Source organism: Ochotona curzoniae, unplaced genomic scaffold (assembly GCF_017591425.1).
Source record: "Ochotona curzoniae isolate NIBS_2020 unplaced genomic scaffold, NIBS_Ocur_1.0 contig_3498, whole genome shotgun sequence".
In the NCBI taxonomy this organism is placed as follows: Eukaryota; Metazoa; Chordata; class Mammalia; order Lagomorpha; family Ochotonidae; genus Ochotona; species Ochotona curzoniae.
Window position 1 is genome coordinate 41,740,946 of NW_024465885.1, and position 20,594 is coordinate 41,761,539.

Here is a 20,594-nt window from a genome sequence, read left to right on the forward strand (position 1 = left end):
ATTTTAAATGCTGGGGAAAATCTTCTAATACCAAAGACATTTTATCTGTAATTGTAAGTGAAGAAGAGATGTTCTCAAAGAATAACTGAAAGAATTCATTTCTAGTAGACATTGCTTTCAAGGAATACCCAAGGGAGCGCTTCAAATTGAAATTAAAGGATGTTAATCGGAAGCACACAAACGTGTGAGAGTATAAACCCACTGGCAAAGCAAAGGACACAGTCAAATTCAGAATGCCAGATAGACGTATGGTAGTGAATATGAATGTCACATATAGCCCCAGTAAGATGAAGAGACAAATGTATTAAAGAAACTTCAGCTATAATCCATTCGTTAATGCATACAAAATAGGGAGATATAAATAGACACATCAAATCCATAAAGTGTTAGGGAGGAGAATAAAAGCACAGAGCTTTTGCATGTGGTTGAAATTAAGTTGCTACCAGCATAAAATGGACGGTTTTATATAGGTTTCATGGCAACTACAAAGCAGTACTTAATTACTATAATACTTAAACAAAAGAGAAAGAGAAAGCAAGCAAAACATATGACTACAAAAAAATCACCAAATGCCAAAAGAAGACAGAAGAAAAGAGAGAAACGAATAATTATTATACCAAACAAGTAACAAAATACCAATAGTAAGAGTTAACCTGTCAATAATTATGATAAATGTAGAGATTGTAGACTTATAACAAAATATGTGCTGCTGATAGATGGACTTAAGAAACAAAAGCAAAGTAAAACACCTATTTGTTGCATAGAAAAGTTCACTTTGCTTTATAAGGACATGCATTGTGTGACCTGTACCTTTCTACCTCTCAAACTCATTTCCGGAAAGCAAAAGACCTTTTAAAGCATACTTGACTCCTCAGTGCTTTGTTCACCGCCAGGATTTGTAGATTTTTTAACAAATATCAACAGAATCCAATAATGAGAGAACATTCTAACTCTAACTTGGCCACGCACTTGCTGTGAGGGTTTAGTCAAAGCACTTTTCTGGGCCTCAAGTCACTTGACCGTAAAATGAGAAGAGTTGATTTCCTAGGAGTTACCACCCTGCACAATGTATGATTTTACCATTAAAATCACTGGTGAGCCAAGATGCTGTTGGAATTTGGTCAAGTAGGCATGCAACTATAAAAAGTTCACCTTGTTATACATCCTGCTAAGACAAACTAATGAGCTCCCAGCTGCCTTCACTTGACTAAACAAAATGCAGTGATGGGAACTGCCAAAGGTAAATGCTGAAATAGTTACACGATTTCCCACAATAATTATAAAAGGCTGGACTATGAAAGAATTTAGCAAGATATGTGCTTAACGTGTCCATCCCTGAGCTCTGTCTATATGACTTGTTTTCATGGGTCTTGCATAGAGCCAAGGAACCAGAATTTTAAAAAACACAGAGTGGGAGTGGGTTATTCAAAAGAAGAAGGAGCTTTGATTTTACTTTGAGAAACTTGTCCTGAATTATAGCCAAGAATCTGAGCAGCTGGCCTAATTAACAAGACCTACAGCTTAATATGGGATTATTGTAAAATGGGGAAGGAGGAACAAGAGACTTTTTGCAGGCTTAACAACCTATTGCTACAACCAGTTCTATTCCCATCAGGAGATTCGGCAATGTCTGGAGACATTTTAGTTTGGCCTGATTGGAGAGGAATACAGTGCATTTAATGGACAGAGCCTAGGAATACCATTTCACACCCTTCAACATTGCATTGTGGCTCTGCAAAACAAGAATTCCTGTTTCAAAACATCAACAGAGCCAAGGTGTTGAAGTCAAGAATAAATCAATTCAAACATGATTGCCAGGCAATATACCAAACAGTTGTCACGTGACAGAGCCAGAACTTGCTGACTAAGTTGAGGCTAATTGAAGACACAATTTTAATATTTTGTTACCTCAACACTTTTAGGACTCAAGCCACATTTGTTGAGGCTTCTTGGTTTATTATCAGAGCAAGCATCATGTTAATGAAGCTTCCTATTTGATGTAGAACCCATGGGGCTTTCTTAAGACATAATGTGACACCACAACAAGGCCTGGCTGCATAATAGGCTCACAGACTTGTCAGAAACACATCACGTGTGATTCATAATCGACATGAAACAGCAATGCCAAGGAAGATGCGCTTTTTGCTGTGAGTATTTCACCATTGATAGAAAGCAATGTCCATTTGGGGCATCTATTTCTGAATGCAGGTGTAAAACAGAGGAGTTCAACTCCTCTTCTTGTGACACAAAAGTAGTAGCAAAGCTATAGGTAAGAAGCATATTTAATGATCTGTGCCAAAAGTTTAAGGGTTGAGAGATCATACCACTTCAGAGCTGAGACAACAGTCACTGAAGAGTGAAGCATGACATTCATCTTGAGTATTCATCATTTCACCTCCGGAAAGTCTGCTGGTATAGCCCTCTGCCAACCTTTACAAGAACCCTTTATATCACTGCCACATAACAAATGCAGTGAGAAGCTCAGTTCTTTGGTCTCTGCTGACTCTATGAGCCCTGGACTAGTGCAACTAGCACCGTACCACAAACTGTATTACTTTAGAGATGCATTTTGGCTTGTGGCTCTGGAAAGACAAGGTGAATGTCTAAATCTGAGGATGGCCTTCTTGTTGGCAGAGTCTCAGGCAACTAAAGGTATAACCTGGCAGGAGACCAGTAGTGATGTCAGTCTCCTCTCTACCGGCTAGTATCTCACTGGCTTTTACTCCCACTCTTCTTAGAAAGCCACCAGAACTCAGTGGCAGGGGCTTCCTTCTAATGATTGCATATAACCCTAATTGCCTCCCCCAGGGTCTTCCCCTCTAACCAGAATAGTCAGATTAATTTTCTATCTTCTTTATATACGTAAGGGAGAATAAAATTCAACTTATGCTTATCTTCATATAGGTTTTCCACATCCTTTCTTAGGTTTATTCCCAGGTGTTTCATTTTCTGCTCTGTTATTTGGAAGGGCACCATGCTGGTTAGTTCTTATTCGGCCTTGGGGTTGTTTGAGTATGCTATGGCTGCTGTTTCTTTTCATTTACGTTGGACCCTGCCACGTTGCCAAATTCTCATATAAGTTGTAACAGTCTCTTTATTGAGCCTCTTGGTTCTTCTGTGTATAGAATCATGTCATCTGCAAACAGAGATAATTTGAGTTCCTCTTTTCTCATTTGAATTCCTTTAATTTCTTTTTTCTTGTCTGATGGCATCTGTGAGTACTTCCAGTACTATGTTAAATAGCAGTGGTGAGAGCAGACAGCCTTGTCTGGTTCCAGATTTTAGCAGGAAGGCTTCTAATCTTTCCTCATTCAATATGATGTTGGCATTGGGTTTTTCATATATTGCTTTGATTATGTTGTAGATTGTCAACATCATCAAAATGTCCATATTACCAAAAGCAATATATACATTCAACACGATTCCAATTAAAATACCAAAAGCATTCTTCACAGGGCTGGAAAAAAAAATAACATAAAGGTTCATCTGGAAACACACACACACACAAACATGAATAGCCAGAACTATCCTGAAGAATAAGAAACTAGCAGGAGGGATCACAGTCCTAGATCTTCAGACATATTATAGTGTGGTAGTTACCAAAACAGCCTAATACTCGTACAGAAACAGAGCTATAGACCGAGGAGAATAGAAAATCCAGAAGGAAACCCACACATGCACAACTACGTAATCTTCGAAAAGAAAACAAAAAACAATCCAGGAAAAAAGGAAGGTCTCTTCAATAGATGCTGTTGGGACAGCTGGCTAACAACCTGTAGAAATAAGAAGCAAGACCCACACCTTTCACCATGCATAAAGATCAAGTCTAAACGGATCAAAGGTCTAAACCCACACCCAGAAACCATCAGATTTTTGGAAGAAAAAGTTGTAAATACTCTGCAAGATATAGGGGTAAGCACTTATTTCCTAGAAAAATCATTAAAAGCAAAGAAAGTCAAGACAAAAATAAACAAATTCAACTACATTTCTAAGAAGCTTCTGCACAATAAAGGAAACAATCAACAAAGTAAAAAGACAACGAACAGAACGGGAGAAGATCTTTGCACACTACACAGGAGACAAGGGGTTAATTTTCAAATACAAAGAACTCCAGAACAACGATAGCATTAAAACCAATCAATCAGTCAAGAAATGAGCACAGGAAATGAGCACACACTTTACAAAGGAGCACACTCAAGTGGCTAATAGACACATGAAAAAATTCTCAAGCTCTATGGCAATAAGAAAAATTCAAAGAAAAACAACACTGAGGTTCCACTTAATACCAGAAAGAATAACTCACATACAGAAAACTAGCAACAACACCTGCTGGCGAGGTTGTAGAGAAAAAGGAGCCCTACTCCACTGCTGGTGGGAATGCAGGCTGGTGCAATCATATGGAAGTCAGTATAGAGAACACTTAGGCATTAAAAATCTCCCTACCATATTACCCAGCAACACCACTCCTACAAATATATCCAAAAGACTTGTTACATGAGAAAGTAACATGCACTCCAATGTTCATTGCAGCACAATCAACAATTGCAACAACATGGAAACAACCTAAATGCCCATTAACAGAGAACTAGATACAGAAACTATGGCTCATCTACACTATGGACTACTACTTGACTATTTAAAAAAATAAAATGTAATACTTTGTGGCCAAATGGGTCAAGCTAGAGACCATTATGCTAAGGGAAATGAGCCAATCCCAAAAGGTCAGATATCATATGTTTGCTCTAATATAAGACAACATGATGTCAAATCTAGGGATGTTACATGTGAATCTTACTCTATGTTACTTTGTACTTACCTGTACCTTTTGTAATAAGATCTGTGATGTAATTCATTAATCAGTCATCCATAAGAGGCCGGTTGTTTATAATTACCTGTGATAATCAATGTCCCTTTATCACTGTTATTGGCACTGCACATAAATAATGAAGATCTAGTCCTCATTGTGCCATCATTAGGACGTTGGGATACAAGAATAAACTCACAACGAAGTGACTGGCAGTCTCCTACATGGTTGGGAGACACTCCAGCAGCAGCATGATGGACTTGGGAAAATTCATGAGAGACACACACTGTGGGTCTAGAGGGGAGGGGAGGAAACCTGGGGGAGGGGGAAGGGAGTTCCCAGTGCCAACTAAATTGTATCAAAAAACAATTAAAAAAAGATAAAAAAATCTTCAGCCCAACTAGGTACAAACCTGAATTACAAGAGACAACACATATATTGATAACAAAAAGATTCAACTTTCACAGCTTGGAAAGACACACAGAACCCAGATCCAAATCACAGCACTGATCAGAAATATATATGAATCTAAATTGAAGGGTTCCAAAAGTTATTTAGTTAGAATTTAAGATTTCTTATAAGAAAATCGTTGAAAAGTTTGAAACGGATGCTCAGTGCATTGGACAGAGAGGATCCCAGATGGAAATCATAAGGCACATTTGTAAAGTGTGTTCCTGAGAGGAGAGTGCGATTGGAAAGAATCAAGAGACGTGCACGGCAGCAGAAACGCCATTGCCAAGGTTAAGGTCAGAAGCCTCAGAGGTAAATCACTAAAAGGAATTCATATCTGAGAAATGACATGGCATTTTCAGAGACAAACAGCACTTAATGTGTTTAGGAATTCCATACAATACCCAAAACCTCAGCCTGACAGACCTTAAAATCAATAAGTATTTCCTTTTATCTAATTGAAAGATTTGTCTTCTACGATTTAAGTCCTTTCCCTCTATTCCCAATGGAAATTAAAAACGTAATTTAGTTTTTTTTTCTGTAACCAATAATAAAAAACAGAACAAGGATATATAAAAAAACAATGAAAGAGATAAAGCAGTCCTTTCTGACAAAAACGTCGATAATATTTCATGAGTGCTTTAAGAATGAGCGGTGATGTGTAGCTCCCTCTCCACTTCGGGATGTGCCCACAGATCACCAGAGAAGCTTGTCAAGACGCAAAGTCAGCAGAGCAGAAGCCCCTGACTCTGTGTTTTGAACAAATTCCCACGCAATACCAAGGATTCTTTCGTGTAGATGATATTTTAAGGAGCAAGAGAGATCACTCTAAGATTTTAAGTCATTATGTTACTTGAACATACATTAATGAAGTGGTGGTAGTCAAAGTCTGAGTGATTTAACATGGAATAAGTGCTCAAACTAAAGGAATTCACAGGCTATAGAATACAGTGAGGAAATTCAATCATCAGTCCACGAAGAAGCCAGCAGTCCTAAGACCAACAGGGGAAAAGTATAGTTTTTCCTCCTTTCCACATACAATTTTGAGAACCAAATCAAATGAGAAATGAGACAAAATGAGACCAGTCTGCCATGGTGATGACCGGAAGAACAGGAAACATGTGACTCACCACAATGGCTACGCATAGCACCTCCAGTGGCCAGTCCTTTACCAGCCAGTCCTGCCTTGAGTGAAAATGAATAAAACAAAACCAACCATCCATAAGAGACTGGTTGTTTATAATTACCTGAGATGGTCAATGTCCCTTTTATCACTGATATTGGCACTGCACATACATAACGGAGATAGTCCTCATTGTACCTTCATTAGGACCTGGGATACAAGGATGAACTCGCAACAAAATGGCTGACAGTCTCCTACATGGTTGGGAGCCACTCTAGTGGCAGCATAACAGACTTCGGAAAATTCATGAAAGATAGCCATTGTGAGACTGGAGGGGAGGACAGAGGGGAGGGGAGGACAGGGGGAGGGGAGGACAGGGGGGAGGGGAGGACGGGGGAGGGGAGGACAGGGGAGGGGAGGACGGGGAGGAGGGGAGGACAGGGGGAGGGGCAGACAGGGGGGAAGGGAGGACAGGGGGAGGGGAGGACAGGGAGGAGGGGAGGAGAGAGGGGAGGGGAGGACAGGGGGGAGGGGAGGACAAGGGGGAGAGGAGGACAGGGGGCAGGGGAGGACGGGGGGAGGGGAGGACGGGGGGAGGGGGAAGGGAGACCCAATTGCCAACTAAACTGTACCGAAGAACAGTTTTTTTAAAAATGAAAGAAACAATCACTGCTTTAGGCCTGCTTCCTGAAAGTACCAGAGGTAAGCAGAATATTGTTCCCCAAAGATGCCATCATTTTTAATCCAGAACAAATGCATAGGTAATGTCTCATGGTAACAGGAACTATCTGATCTTGAGAGAGGGAGAGTGAGCATCCTGGGTTATCGAGGGGTTCAATATCATCACAATGATTATAATTCAAAGAGGAAGACGGGAAAGTCAATCTCAGAGTTAGGGAAAGGGATTTGAATGTTACACGCTCTCCATAAAGACGGAGGTCAGGAACAGACAACACATTCCTAGAAACATCAAGAAGCTTTAAAATGGCAAAGAAATAGATTTCCTCTTATATGTGCCAGAATGCATGTAGTCCTACAGACACCTGGATTTGAACCCAGCAGGAACCAATTTGAACACCAGACCCATGAAACATTAATTTGTGTTATTTTAAGCCGCTGAATTTCCAAAAATTGATTTCTAACAGCTAGAGATAACTAACATAATACACAATCCAGAAGAAGTCCCCTTTAATTTTGCCCCAAATCTCCTAATCCGTGCATAAAATCTCACATCAACTCCTTCTTCGGGAGCCAGGCTGCTGCTTCTGTTTCAAAGTCTCCATTGTTGCAGCCAGTTAGTACCAGCCAACCCCTAGTGCATTTGATGGACAGGCATCAGCAGTGCTCTGTGGACACGATGCTATTGAACAAAGTCACAGATTTCAAACCGGAAAAAAATAAATTCCCTAGAATTGAGAAAGATCATTTGAGGGACCCTTAAGAGTTCATTACATGACAAAGAAGCCAGAGAGGACAAACGAATTTGGTAGGCCTATGCAAGAGAAAGAGAAGCACATTAACAGGGAAGAACTGAGGTTAGAGTCTTTGATGAATTTATGAGCCATCTCTTTTTTCCTGAAAGGCAAAAAAAAAACCCTCCCCAAAACATCTTCAATTAATTCATGCCTTAAAACCTCGTGGCATTTTAGACAGTATTATTTCTGCTCTATGGGAAATGAATTAAAAACTTCCTGGCAAATTGGATTACATGTGAGGTGGAAACACTTGGTCTCAGGATAAGAAAATGGAGCCTAATCACCACTAAAAGATTTTGGCAAGCTTGTGACTATACTATCTTAAAACCTCAGATAAGATCAAATTGACAAGCACATAATTCATTTTCTGCCTCTGTTATTAGTGGGGCACATTGGACACAAAGGAGTCAGAAGATTTCAGTAGATATGTTGGCTCGCTCTCCATCTTCTCACCTGGTGAATATTTGCCCCTTGGACAAATTACTTAATCTCCATCAATTTCCTTATGATACCAATCTCCCAAGATAGTTGTCAGAATTAAATATAATTCTATAGGTTTATTTTATAAGCTGTGAATCACTGTGCACATGCAGGCTATAATTATAAACGGCTTAAGAAGTGGTATTGGGCAGGAGCCTTTCTGGAGAAATGCTCTCTGGCCGCCAAGGTGATATACTATATAGTTTGAGAGTGCAGGAACAGACAACCTTAAAAATTATTTAGTTTTTCAGTTTTGCTTTCTTCATTGTAATATGATGGATAATGAACTCTACTTCTAAGCATAGTTATGTGAATAATAAAAGTATCAATTGTTGTAGTTGTCGCATAATCACTGAGAGAGAAGAGAAGGCAGTTGGATTCAGCACCTTTTAAAACTCAGTTCTTCAGGAATTCATATCTTTTTATGTTCAGGGTGGCAAATTGACATAAAATACGTCAATTTCCAACAATCACCACTTCTCCAAGAACACATTAAACTCTAGTAAAGCAGTGAGAATGGCAAAAGCCAACAATGACAGAATTGAGGCGACACAGCCATCCAGAAGAGATGAACTAAATCTCCAGGTGATGGAAGTGAGATGGAAGGAAAGTACAAAAGAAGTTACAGCAGGAACTGCAGAAGGAGCTGTAAGCAAAGAAAATGAACTGTGCTCCCAGCGCTGGGGGCGGGGAGGGGTGGAACAAAGCTGGTATTAGGGCTGAAATAGAGTCAAGGCGGTTTACAAAGTCAGGTTGAAGAATGGGTAGGAGATGCAAGGGTCGGGGGTGAACTTTGACACTGGCGTTTGGAGACAGCCCCCTCCAGCCTGAAGATCTCCTCTCATAAAGTGAGTTATTTACTGCCGTTTGCCCCTGTAGCCCATGCAGCTTTCTGAGTGAGTCATACTTAAACCTGGAGGGACAATGAGCATCATCCAGTCACTGGCCCCACAGACGTGTGGATACTGGTGAGCATTTGTGGCCCTGACAACAGCGAAGATAACACAGCAGGGAGCAGTTAACACCGTGTCTTAGTTTCTAGATTCCAGTCTTCTCTGGACTCTAAGACACCGGGAAGAAACCACTGGATCCATGTCTGGGTTAGAGAAGTCCAAGATGAGCCTGGTGTCTGACTCAGCCAGAAAGTAGAGCAGTGTGCACACAGTGGTGAAGACCATGAGCAGAAAACACAGAAGCCATCAGGTTGGTGTTCCCACTCTCCAAATAGGAGATCATTCCAATATTGAATACTAACACTGCTGCATTAAAAAGCCAGCAAGCTCAACTAATATAGAAAGGATTAAAAATAAAAGAACAGACAAAATATAACTGAGGGGAGGCGAACCTTCTTTCTATAGCAAAAGGTCAACTAATATGTGCAGAACAAAAATTAAAAAGTCGAGGACGGCCCAACACTTTGGGATCCTGCAACCATGTGGGAGACCTGGAGGAAGTTCCTGGCTCCTGGCTCCAGATTGGCACAGCACCGGCCATTGTGCTCACTTGGGGAGTGAATCATCGGACAGAAGATGTTCTTCTCTATGTCTCCTCCTCTCTGTATATCTGACTTTGTAATAAAAATAAGTAAATCTTTAAATATATATATAAGGTATTTATGCAGTACTAAAGCATCTATACACAGAGAGAGAGATTACTAATTCTACAGAGGAAAAAAATTAGAGAGAATAAATTGAAAGGACTCAAGTGATCAAAGTTTGTATCAACTAAGTTTGTCCAAAGCAACAGCAAGTGTTGGCTGATGTGATTGTACAAGAAGGATACAGCAGCATCCCTTAGGAATCAATCATATAAAGTTGGGCAAACTCAAATCGAGGGACATTCTACAGAACAGGCAGCACTTTCAATATTTCAGAAATCAAGAAAGGCAGAGAGAAGCTAGGGAACTGCTTCACATTAAAAGACACTTACACATAATGGACTGCGCCCTGACCAGTCCAAAAATAAGAATAACAGCAAACAGGGACATGATTGAGAAGACTGTCTAAACTTGAGAATGAACTGTGGCATAGATAATAACATCAATATCAAATTCTTTTATTTCCATAATTATGTTGTCCTTGTTCTCAGGATACATGGCAGAATACCAATAATGCATTGTGAAATGGAGATAGATAAGTGATTATGTTGATTAACCAACAGATAAATAATATATGCAAATAAAGGGCCACATATATATTAATAAATATGAGATCGTACATTTATGCATGATGATAAACTAAATGGGACAAAATGGTATCACTTAAGAAATTTAGTAATAAAGGTATTTTTTTTTGCACTGGAAGGTAGTTCTTCTCTAATTGTTAAATTGTCAAACAAATGTATAATTGACAAAATGAGGGGAAAAATGTCCTTCAAGCAAAAGATTATTTTTACCTATAATGATGAAATCTAGAGCCTTCTGGTTGGTAGCAGTCCCAACAAGAAGGCCCACTCCATTCTACACACCCAATCAAGTCTCCCCACCAGCAGGTCCTCGTATCTCTGCAGTGGAATGTCACTGGCAACAGCCTATGGCATCAACAAATGACCACATGCATCTCTTCTCTGCACAGTTCTTGGTACAGAGCTCTTAATCTCTCTCATGGTCATATTTGTGTACCCAAGTTTCTCTTCTATGTAAGCCTACAAACCCCAAATATAGGCGGCACGGAGGTAGGAGAGGGGAAGCGGCATATTTACAATTATATAATGAGTGTCCAAGAAGTAACTTGTTTATTAAGGAAAATGTGTATTATGGAAAAATGCACACTAATTTTGTTTTATTACTGAAGAAACAGACATTTAGAGAACTCAGTCTTCGACTACTGAGCCACTCCTCAAATGCCCATGATGACCAGATCTGCCCAGGCTGTGGTCGAAGGCTATACACTGTATGTAAGTCTCCCACACATGTGTCAGGGCCCCAGTTACTTGAACCCACACTGCTGTCTGCCAGAGTCTGAATTACCAGAAAGCTGGAGTCAGGAACCAGGGCCAGGTATCAACCCAACGAGGGATGCAGTTACCTGCCTACACCAATTCATCTTTTAATTCCACTTTTCTACATAGTATGTAGGGGTGCAGGTGATAGAGAGATGACAAATCAGGAGGAGGGGGAGGATTGAGAAAGAAAAAAGAAAGAGAAGGAGAGAGTGAAGGGAAAGGGGGAAAAGAGGAAGAGAGAAGGATGTAGAAAGAAGGAACTGAACACATATATGGACCTGTTTTATGTCCTGAGAGAGAAATGATGAAAGAATATTCCATTTTTGGATTATAAATTGGCAAAACAATGGATACAAAATATGAAATTATTAAATTCCTTTTAAATACTTGAGGGCCAGTATCTATGTTTTGCGTATCCCCATGTGCCCTGATTGTAAGACGATGCTTCGTGTTGGAGATGTGCTGCAGGCACCTGTTGAGTGAACGAGTTTCCTCGTGAAGGCAGCTCTGTGCTTGGTGTTTCACAGTCTCAACACCCTTCACACAGCAGCCAGCACCCAGGAGGAAGCCGGGCCTCAAAATCAGAAGTGCCATAACTACTTGGCATGTGAATAAAGGTGCTTTAATTCAAACATGGCATATTTTGCTTCAGTAAAAGAGAAATTTCTCAGTAAGCAAGACAAGGAACGTTTTCTGGGTGCAGATCACGTATCATTTCAACTGCTTTTAATAGCAACTATCACTCCAAAGACTAAATGTCTCATTTTAAAGCTAGTTATATTTATATTTATAACTAGAAATGAAGAAGTTTCAGAAAATAAAACTCATGTTTTGAAAAGGAGTAGCTAAGCCCGTGGAGTTACCACTTTTCCAACAATCTGTGAGGCTCAAATTCTATCAGACCTGAGTCCCATAAACAGTAGTAAAGAAGAAATGAATGAAGATTGTGAAATTGTGTTTCTAGTGGAAAAAGGGAAAAATATTTTTTAGCCTTATGTAGCTAAAAAAAAAGCCCTCCTATTTATAACCAGGATAAAAATATTAACAATTTCAGCATATTTGGATGAAGTTTTAAAACTGGAATCTCACTGTATGAAAAGAAACTGGATTAGGTATTATTTTATCTGGATTGTAGAATCTGAAATCAGAATAAAATTTGGGTTAAGTCAACCACTACAGGTTGAAGTAGTTGATGAATTCAAGAACATGACAGCAAAGTAAAATAAATAAGCAGAACAAGATGTGCATGCTGAATGAGACATTTATTAAGAGACTAACAGAAAAACCCCACCCCACCCATGCCAAGTTTGTAACACAGAGAGGTTACTGTACAAGTTAACACAGGTACACAGCCACTCGGGAATCAACTAACTCATTTCATCGCTAAAATTCAGGGATTGGAAAAATGCGTCTTGCTTCCTTTGCTTCAGATGAATGAATATCGTCAGCAGAGCATTTGAGTCCCAAGTAAATAGTTTATCAGCGGCAAACAGCAAGGCCACAGTGCGAAATCAGTGTCTTCAAAGAACATCTGGAATTAGAAAGATGCTCACTGCTCTTCAGGTTGTTCTGTGCACAGAGAATGGGTCAAGAGTCCTATAGTTGGCAGAGCTGTTGGTCAGTCCATCAGTAGGTACTGTAGCCGAAGCCGGAGTTATGGCCCCATGGCCGGACAAAGCTGCGGCCGTAGCACATGTTGTTGGTGAAGTTGTTCCCACAGGGGCCGTAGGCCATGGAGCTGTAGCAGCCATGCTGCAGGGGAGAGCCCAGAGGCACCACGCAGTTCAGGGGAGTGGCTCTGTAGGTTCCGTGGAAGTTGGTTCCGTAGCAAGGATAGCCTGGGAAGTAGCTTCCACAACAGAAGTAACGAGTCATGGTGTAGGGTGGCGAGAGGGACGTGGATGGATAGTGAGGAATAGGCTACCCAGGTGGGAATGAAGGTCTGCCCCAGCACAGGGCTTTTTATACTGCAAGCTGGTGGGCCTGGAGCGCTTGTCCAGACGTCGTCTCAACTAATTTGCATAAGGAGTCCCATTATTTTGTAATAAAGTGTATACAAAGGAACCCACAGACTCATTGCCCATGCTTTTGTTGGCTTTTCTGCTTGCAAAGGAATGTATCCTGTCTTCAAAGCCACAGACCATCACTGAAATGCACTGAATTCTTTTCATCAATGCCCCATGGTTTAACAACTGTTCTGACTACATCATGTGAAACTCTTAGGTCACTTGATTATAAATTCCTGCCAACTGACATGGCTGGATTAAAAATAGCTTTGGCCAGGGTGTAAGCGCTCAAGTCAACACAGCACCAGATATTGGAACGCTTCTAATACTTAGAGAAGAAGTTGAAAGATTAAACTGAAGAACCTCATGAAATTCTCTTTGCGTACTGTTCAAAAACAATGATATCCCAGTAGATTAATAGGCTCGGAATTTCCTTCTGTAAAATTTTTTGGTAACTCAATCAATGTTAGGGTACATAGTTAGCACAAGTGAATGTAATAAATAGTACTGAATCTTTCACCACAAAATGTATTTTTTATATTATGTAAATTTTATCTCAGTAAGTTTTTTATTTAAAAAATATTGTTCAACAAAAACATCCTAGCAAGCCTATTCATAGAATATCTGAATGAAATAATAGGATAGCTCTGAGTAGTGGACTAGTAATTTTGATCTGTTTCATTTATGTGCGTTCCCCTTGTTAACATGCATTTATTTTTCTCATAGACACGCAGTCTTTAGTTGTAAATCATCTTGAACGTTGCTCAATTGTGTTGTTGTGGAGTTGCCATACTGGTGCAAAATGGAACGCTGCCCGATTTCAAAGCCGTGTTACACTACGCCTAGTTCTCATTGACTCCTAGTAAAACTGGCCTGAGTACCGCAATCCATTACGAAATACAAGTCACACTTGAGATCACAGCAACTCCTTCTGCTCCTAGATGGCCAACAGTTCTTCATACCAAAGGTAAATGGAGAACTTGAGCTCAGTGAAACTATCTATTCTAAAGCAAGTGTTGAAGGTTTTTTAAAAATATATATATAAAAGAATCTAGAGTTCCTGAAAATAAAAATAGAAAAATAAGCTACGTGGATACATATTCCCTTTTCTTATTCTTGATTACGCAAAATAACTGAGTCCAAGAGACAGAACGCATACTTTCTGTCATACCTCTTCTTTATTCTACTTAAGATGTATTTATTGATTTGAAAGTCACAGCCACAGATTGAGAGGGAGAAACAGGCAGAGTGAACCTCCCTCTGGGATCCACTCCTCGGATGGTGGCGATGGCCGGGACTTGGGCAGGTCGAAGGCAGGAAGCAGGAGCTTCATCTCGTCTCCCATGTAGGTACCGGGGCTCAAGGACTTGAACTGTCCTCGGTTGCTGTCCCAGGGACACCAGCAAGGAGCTGGGTTGCAAATGGAGCAGCCGGAACATGAATTGGTGCCCATAGGAGATGCCTCTGTCATAAGCCATGCCTTTACCCACTATGCCGGCCCCACTCCAGTTTATTTTATTCCGTAAGTTGATTGCTACCAGAGTTTACAGTGACAAAATCAAAGCATCCATTGATCAGCTTGGCAATTAAGGTGTTCACATCCAAGAGCAGAGTTAGTGGGATCTTGGCCCAGCTCTGCTACAGAACAATTCCCACAGACTAGCTGAAGGAATTACAAATCTGGGCTGCTTCTCCAGTGCTTGGGAAATGAACTACTGACACCAGGGCAGCAGGAGAACGTAGGTATTTCCTGGCAAGGCACAGAGCAGGGAGCAGGAAGCTATTGTTTATCTCCCTGTCCCCCCCTGTGGTGTAGGAGTAAAGACTGAGATTGGATCTGGAGGTGCAAGTTCATCTTATGTCCACATTCCAGCTCATTAAGTAGTGCTCATGATCTTCCTTTGATTGGTCAGCAATGCCACGCTCTTCAGGAAGTGTTTACGATGGGCAAGTGGACTTCAGCTAGTCTTGGATCTACAGGTAAGTGATAGCTACTTTGTTCACTGGACCTGGAACTCTGCTGCCCTGACTGCAATTCCCCTAAATGAAACTCCGGTCAAAAACATGTTATCTAGCAGCAAAGAAAATGGCTTCCCGGGTCCAGTGTTTTGAACCTTGTAGGACCAGTTGTACCACTCCTTCAATTTAGTGAGTTAATTTTAAAGCTATCAAAAAGCATGATGAGGATGCTCTAAGCTAATAAAGGGGGTGGCGGGGTGACAGGTGCTAAGCACTGGGGTCTATCTGGTATCTGGTTTTGCAGGCAGGCACTGCTTACACTGTTCAGATTCAGCTTTGACCACCCTATTCCAGCTTCCTGATAACACACCATGAGACAAAGCGGGTGATGATTCAAGTAATTTGGGCTCTGCCACCCACGTGAAAGACCTGGCATGACTTCTTGGCTCCTAGCTTTGCCTGGCCCTGTTCCAGCATGACAGAGCCTTTCAGAATGGACCTGAGTTTGTGGGAGATCTAAGTCAGTATGCATGTGTCTCTGCCTCTCTTTTTGTTCTCTCTCTCTCTTTCTCACTATCTTATTGCCTGTCAATTTTTAAAAAGAGACAAAGTGTGTCTTCAATTTGTTCTTTTAAGACACAAAAAAAGAATTGAAACAGTAGGAGGCAATGGTACCTCAAAGGTACAGATTATGTGAACTCATAATCAGTGAATCAGAAAACTCAAAACCGAGTTTGATAGTAGGAGCAGACGGAGGTAATTAAAAATTAAATGTTATAGGATAGTTACACAAAAATTTGAACTGCAGTTTCTAACACACTTACCAGACATTAAAACCTGTAATTTGGATATGTTGCCACCAGGTGGCAGTGCTATTTCAATTACTCTAGAACTTGAGCTGACTAAATACAGCAGGCAGAAGTAATCTAGAGAAGTGTTTTCAAATTCAAATTGAAGTAGCTCTTCTTTCTCACCACCACCATGAGGCTTCAGAAATCCACCTAGCTGAAGAGTGTCTCAGATGATTCTCACTGCTGATAAATCCCAGGGCCAGTCTTCAGTTGCCCCTCTGACTGGCAACAGTGTTGCATTGCAGTCACAGCTTGAGCGGCATAGTTAAAGCAGAAGCCTTTGTTGGCTTTTTCCTGTGTTCCCAGGTTCCTCACTGAGCAGTGAAGCCACTTGCACTTTGTTCTAGAATCTTCACATTGTGTGGACAATATGCAGCAGAGCTTTGAGAATTGAGAAGCTCTTACACATGCAGTTCATGGAGCGCAATCATGTTTCCGAAGCCCTTCCCACCTGTCAGAGATGCTCACAGGAAATTGTTCCTACTATGCGTCTCGCTGTACTTCCTTCTCTTCTGAGCTGTTCCAGTGCAGTCCATGGCATGTCCTGGACACAAGCGCTGAGAGGTGCCTGTGGGCTGTCTGAGCCAGGAATAGCCATCTGCCTAGTATCTCACCTAGAATAAGCAACTGATTTTGAAAACATTTTTTTTTTTAAGCTAGCAAGGTTCTTAAATGTCATCAAACAGCAGGGCTTGGATTGCCTTGCAGTGACGGGTCTTGCAGTTCCATGCGCTCTTTCGCGCAGGATCAGTGCACAGCAGATAGACTGAAAAACCAGAAGTTTCCCCTGCCCAGTTTGATTCCCTTTATCCAATTTAAGTGGGAGAACCGAAAAAGTTGGAAAGAACAAGCAAAGACCATATCTAAAATGCCATTAAGTGCATGGCACAGAGTTAAATATTCTTGGGGTGCCTGCATGTCATATTGGGGTTGCCTGGGTTTGAGTGCTGACTCTATTTCCAATCTGGGGAGCGAGTTACCGACTCCTGGCTGCAGCTTGGCCCAGTGCTGGCTGTTGCAGATATCTGGGGAGTGAACCTAGATGAGAAATCCATCTCTCTCTTTCTCTCTCCCTATATCTCTCTTTCTCTCAATCACTTAAATTTAAATAAGATTTCATAATAATTACATGATTTTTAAAAATCTCTAGCTTTCCAATTTTAAGAGAAAACAGTATCACCGGATATATGTATTCATAAATCCTGCAAATAGTTTATTCAGTGTCTTTCGTGTACAAAGCACTTTTCAGGTCACCGTCGAGAATGTAAAGATTAAAAGACATAATCACAGGCTTTCAGATGTCTGGTTGTTCCTTGCCAGGCTCGGGAAGGAAAGGCATGTAGGCCATAGCTATGATTTCTGCTAATACCAAGAACACCCAGCGCCATTGGAAGGTTAACACAGAAATCTCTACAAATGATACGGGCAAGAGTTAGATCAGAGTTGAGATGAAGTAAATCAGGCCATACAGTCTGAAAATTTTAACATAACATGAAAAGTTAAGCTATCAGCGTTATTTGTTAAAAATAATAATAATAATAATAATAATAACATCTAGGTAAAAGCAGCCAAAAGAGTGACTCAATGCATGTTTCACCCTTTCCTGTGCAGGAAGGCAGGCAGACAGCTGGTAGACCCCATGCTTTCCTGTAAAGGCAGCAGAGTACTCCCAACTCTAAGGTTGCACACAGTGCCTCTGGAAACATCCAGACCCCAGCTTCAAAGCTGCTCAGCCCAGGACTCTCACCAGTGCACCAAGACAGCTTCAGGACACTGAGTGTCTACGACTTGCCAAGGACCCCAGACTAGACAGCAGTGTCACTTAATATTGTCTCCACACTGTAGCCACTGGCCACAGGAGCCACCCGGTGAAGACCGCAAGAGAAACCGTGATACACAGGGACCCTGTGGACAGGAAGAAAGGCGAAGGTGCTGGGAGCCCACAGGCTCTGCTAGGCATGCTCGCTGGCACTTGGCTTGCTTGCAGCTTATGCTCTGGCCTGGGAATGGAAGACTTAGCACAGACCCATGGCTTTTATGTTTAGCATTTTAAAAAAAAATTCCCTGATTTTTAAAGGAATTACTTCAATAGATCACCAGTATCTACAGAACCCATGCAGCACCAGTGACCTGGGCAGTGCAGGAGCAGTTCAGCTGCTCCCGACTCACCCAGATCCTCCACTAACCTGCTCCGCCAGGATTTCGCCTGTCTCGAATGTCTGAGGTTAGTGATGTCCCGGGATCAGTTCATCAGATCGTTTGGGACCTGTAGATGGTGTTGCTAGAGAAGAAGGAAGGGAAGCCAACAAACCAAGCGGGATCAGCCAGGGATGTAGCAGTACGTAACTCAAGTCTGAGGATTAACTGGCAGAGAGGTGAGGACCCCGGGGTGCAGAACATCAGCTCCCTATTGTCCTTGATGCTGGGCTGTGCTTCTTAGCACATTCAGCCTGCTGCATGGAAGAGCTCAATAGCACGCCCAAGTCCAGCGGGAAATGTTCAAGCATGCTTATGATACATGCTGACAGGTGGAACACTCTGGAGAGAGAGAGAACACCTGTAGTTGAAAAATTAGACATAAACATCTAAGTTTTAAAACAAAGAGGGGAAATTGGTAAATATTAATAATTGTCGCAGCTGTGATTGGCATACGCATATTGTTAGTGTCTGGTTTTGTGTGGGCTTGGAAAGTTTCATTATAAAGTTTAATGAAATAGCACAAACTTTCGTTATACTCATTATTAGAGATACATTGACTTCCGGGAGTTCCATTTTTTATCTGCAATGTGTCCTGAGTTTTAACACTCGAAAACTATTCATTAGCTTGTTCCCCTCATCACCAAATGTTGCACAGAGCATTTGAACCTGATTGGAATAAGTACTTTTATCATAGCTCATATATATCACTCCAATGAAAACAGACTACGACAAATGCAAATGAAAATGCACACCAAAAAATATAGGGATGTGGATGTACCTTTGTAATCCAGTACACCAAAGTGAATTAGCCACCAACAGGAACACTTTGTAAGCGATTAACCTTCTTTAAGTAGCCATAGCTTCCCTGTGAAAGATGGAGACCAACTGGCAGTCCTGGGCCAGACGAGACAGCAATTAAACTACTCTTGAAAAAGACAAATAACGATTCTGTGAGCTGCCTTGGATGGAATGTGAAAGAAATTCAATGAGCTTTTCACTGCTGAGTAGATATTATATTTCTGAGAAATATACACTCACTTCTAATAATGAACTGAATTTATTTTATTTATTTAGCACAAATACAATAAGGAAAGTTAATCTGGTGGATTGCACCTCAGAGATAGCATAGCCCCTGAATCAGAGAAACCTGTTACATACCTTAAAATGTTCACCACTCTGGGGCCACTGCTGTGGTTTCTGAGGTTACAGTGTTGCCTGCAGCTCTGGCATCCCATGGGGTGCTGGCTGGAGTCTCAGGTGTCCCATTTCTGATCCAGCCCCCTGCTGATGCACCTGGGAACGCAGCAGCAGATAAGATTTCATATAGGTGAAATGTGTGTGTGTGTGTGTGTGTGTGTGTGTGTGTGTGTGTACTGAACTCCTGTATTGCTTCTCATTGATAAGAAGCTTTATAACGAGTTGTCTGAATTCTGTATCCCCCATTTTCTTAATGGATTCCTCAGTTAACTCTAAGGTTGGCAAAGGCTTTTGCTCTTTTTCCCAGGGAGACTTCAGTAGTATTCACCGTGCCTCTGTCTCTTTGTTTGCTCTTGGTCATTGCTATTCTAGTTAGCAGATTCTTCTCCTTAGGAGAGGTTTCTAAGCTGTGTAAACCACAGGTCTACAGTTTGGTTATATTTATTGCATTTGATATGCAGTTCTTTACTTGCAGTCTCTTGTGCCACCCGCTCTAATGAGCTGCAGGTCTGGATTCTTGCATTAGACTTCCACCACAATCTCCATAGCCCCAGCTCCTGGCTCACCACTCTCTACCTCCTATGATCCCATGTTGCGTGTTTGCATCACTGTCTATATAAACTTTTTCCCACTTGCTGTTTAAGCAGTTCCCAGAATTAGGGAGACACCAAGTGTCCTAAATAACTAGAGTGTTGGTGGTGCTGATCTTGCCAGAAAATAATAGCCATTAAATCTGAGGCCCACCTAGGCCTATTTTGACCCAAAGGATACCAAAGTCGGTATTATTTTACCTGTGCGCCAATGCAATGCACGGAGCTGGAAGTGAGTTTGCTCCCAGCTCAGGACATACATAGCTCATTGTTGTCTCTCCAATCTTACAGTCTTTGCTACACTGTATAAAATGGTGTCTGATGTGCCACTGGTCAAGTTCTGGATCTGTTGGCCACTAGGTGTGGGGGCTGCCTGGACCTTTTCATAGGTGGAACCTGTAGGCTGCCTCATTGGCGCAATGCACTGAGTCAGAAATGGGTTTGCTCCCATCTTAGTGCATGTACAATCCCAACCCAAAGCCTTTGCCTTCCCATACAAAATGGCCCCTGGTGTGGC

General features: G+C 41.4%; 1 protein-coding gene across 1 annotated transcript; it reads right to left on the reverse strand.

The window, feature by feature from the left end:
* Positions 1-12,901: 12,901 nt before the first annotated feature.
* LOC121156902 (keratin-associated protein 7-1) lies at positions 12,902-13,150 on the reverse strand. Its single transcript, XM_040980886.1, has one exon. The coding sequence runs from the start codon at positions 13,148-13,150 to the stop codon at positions 12,902-12,904; it is 249 nt and encodes an 82-aa protein (XP_040836820.1).
* Positions 13,151-20,594: the final 7,444 nt, after the last annotated feature.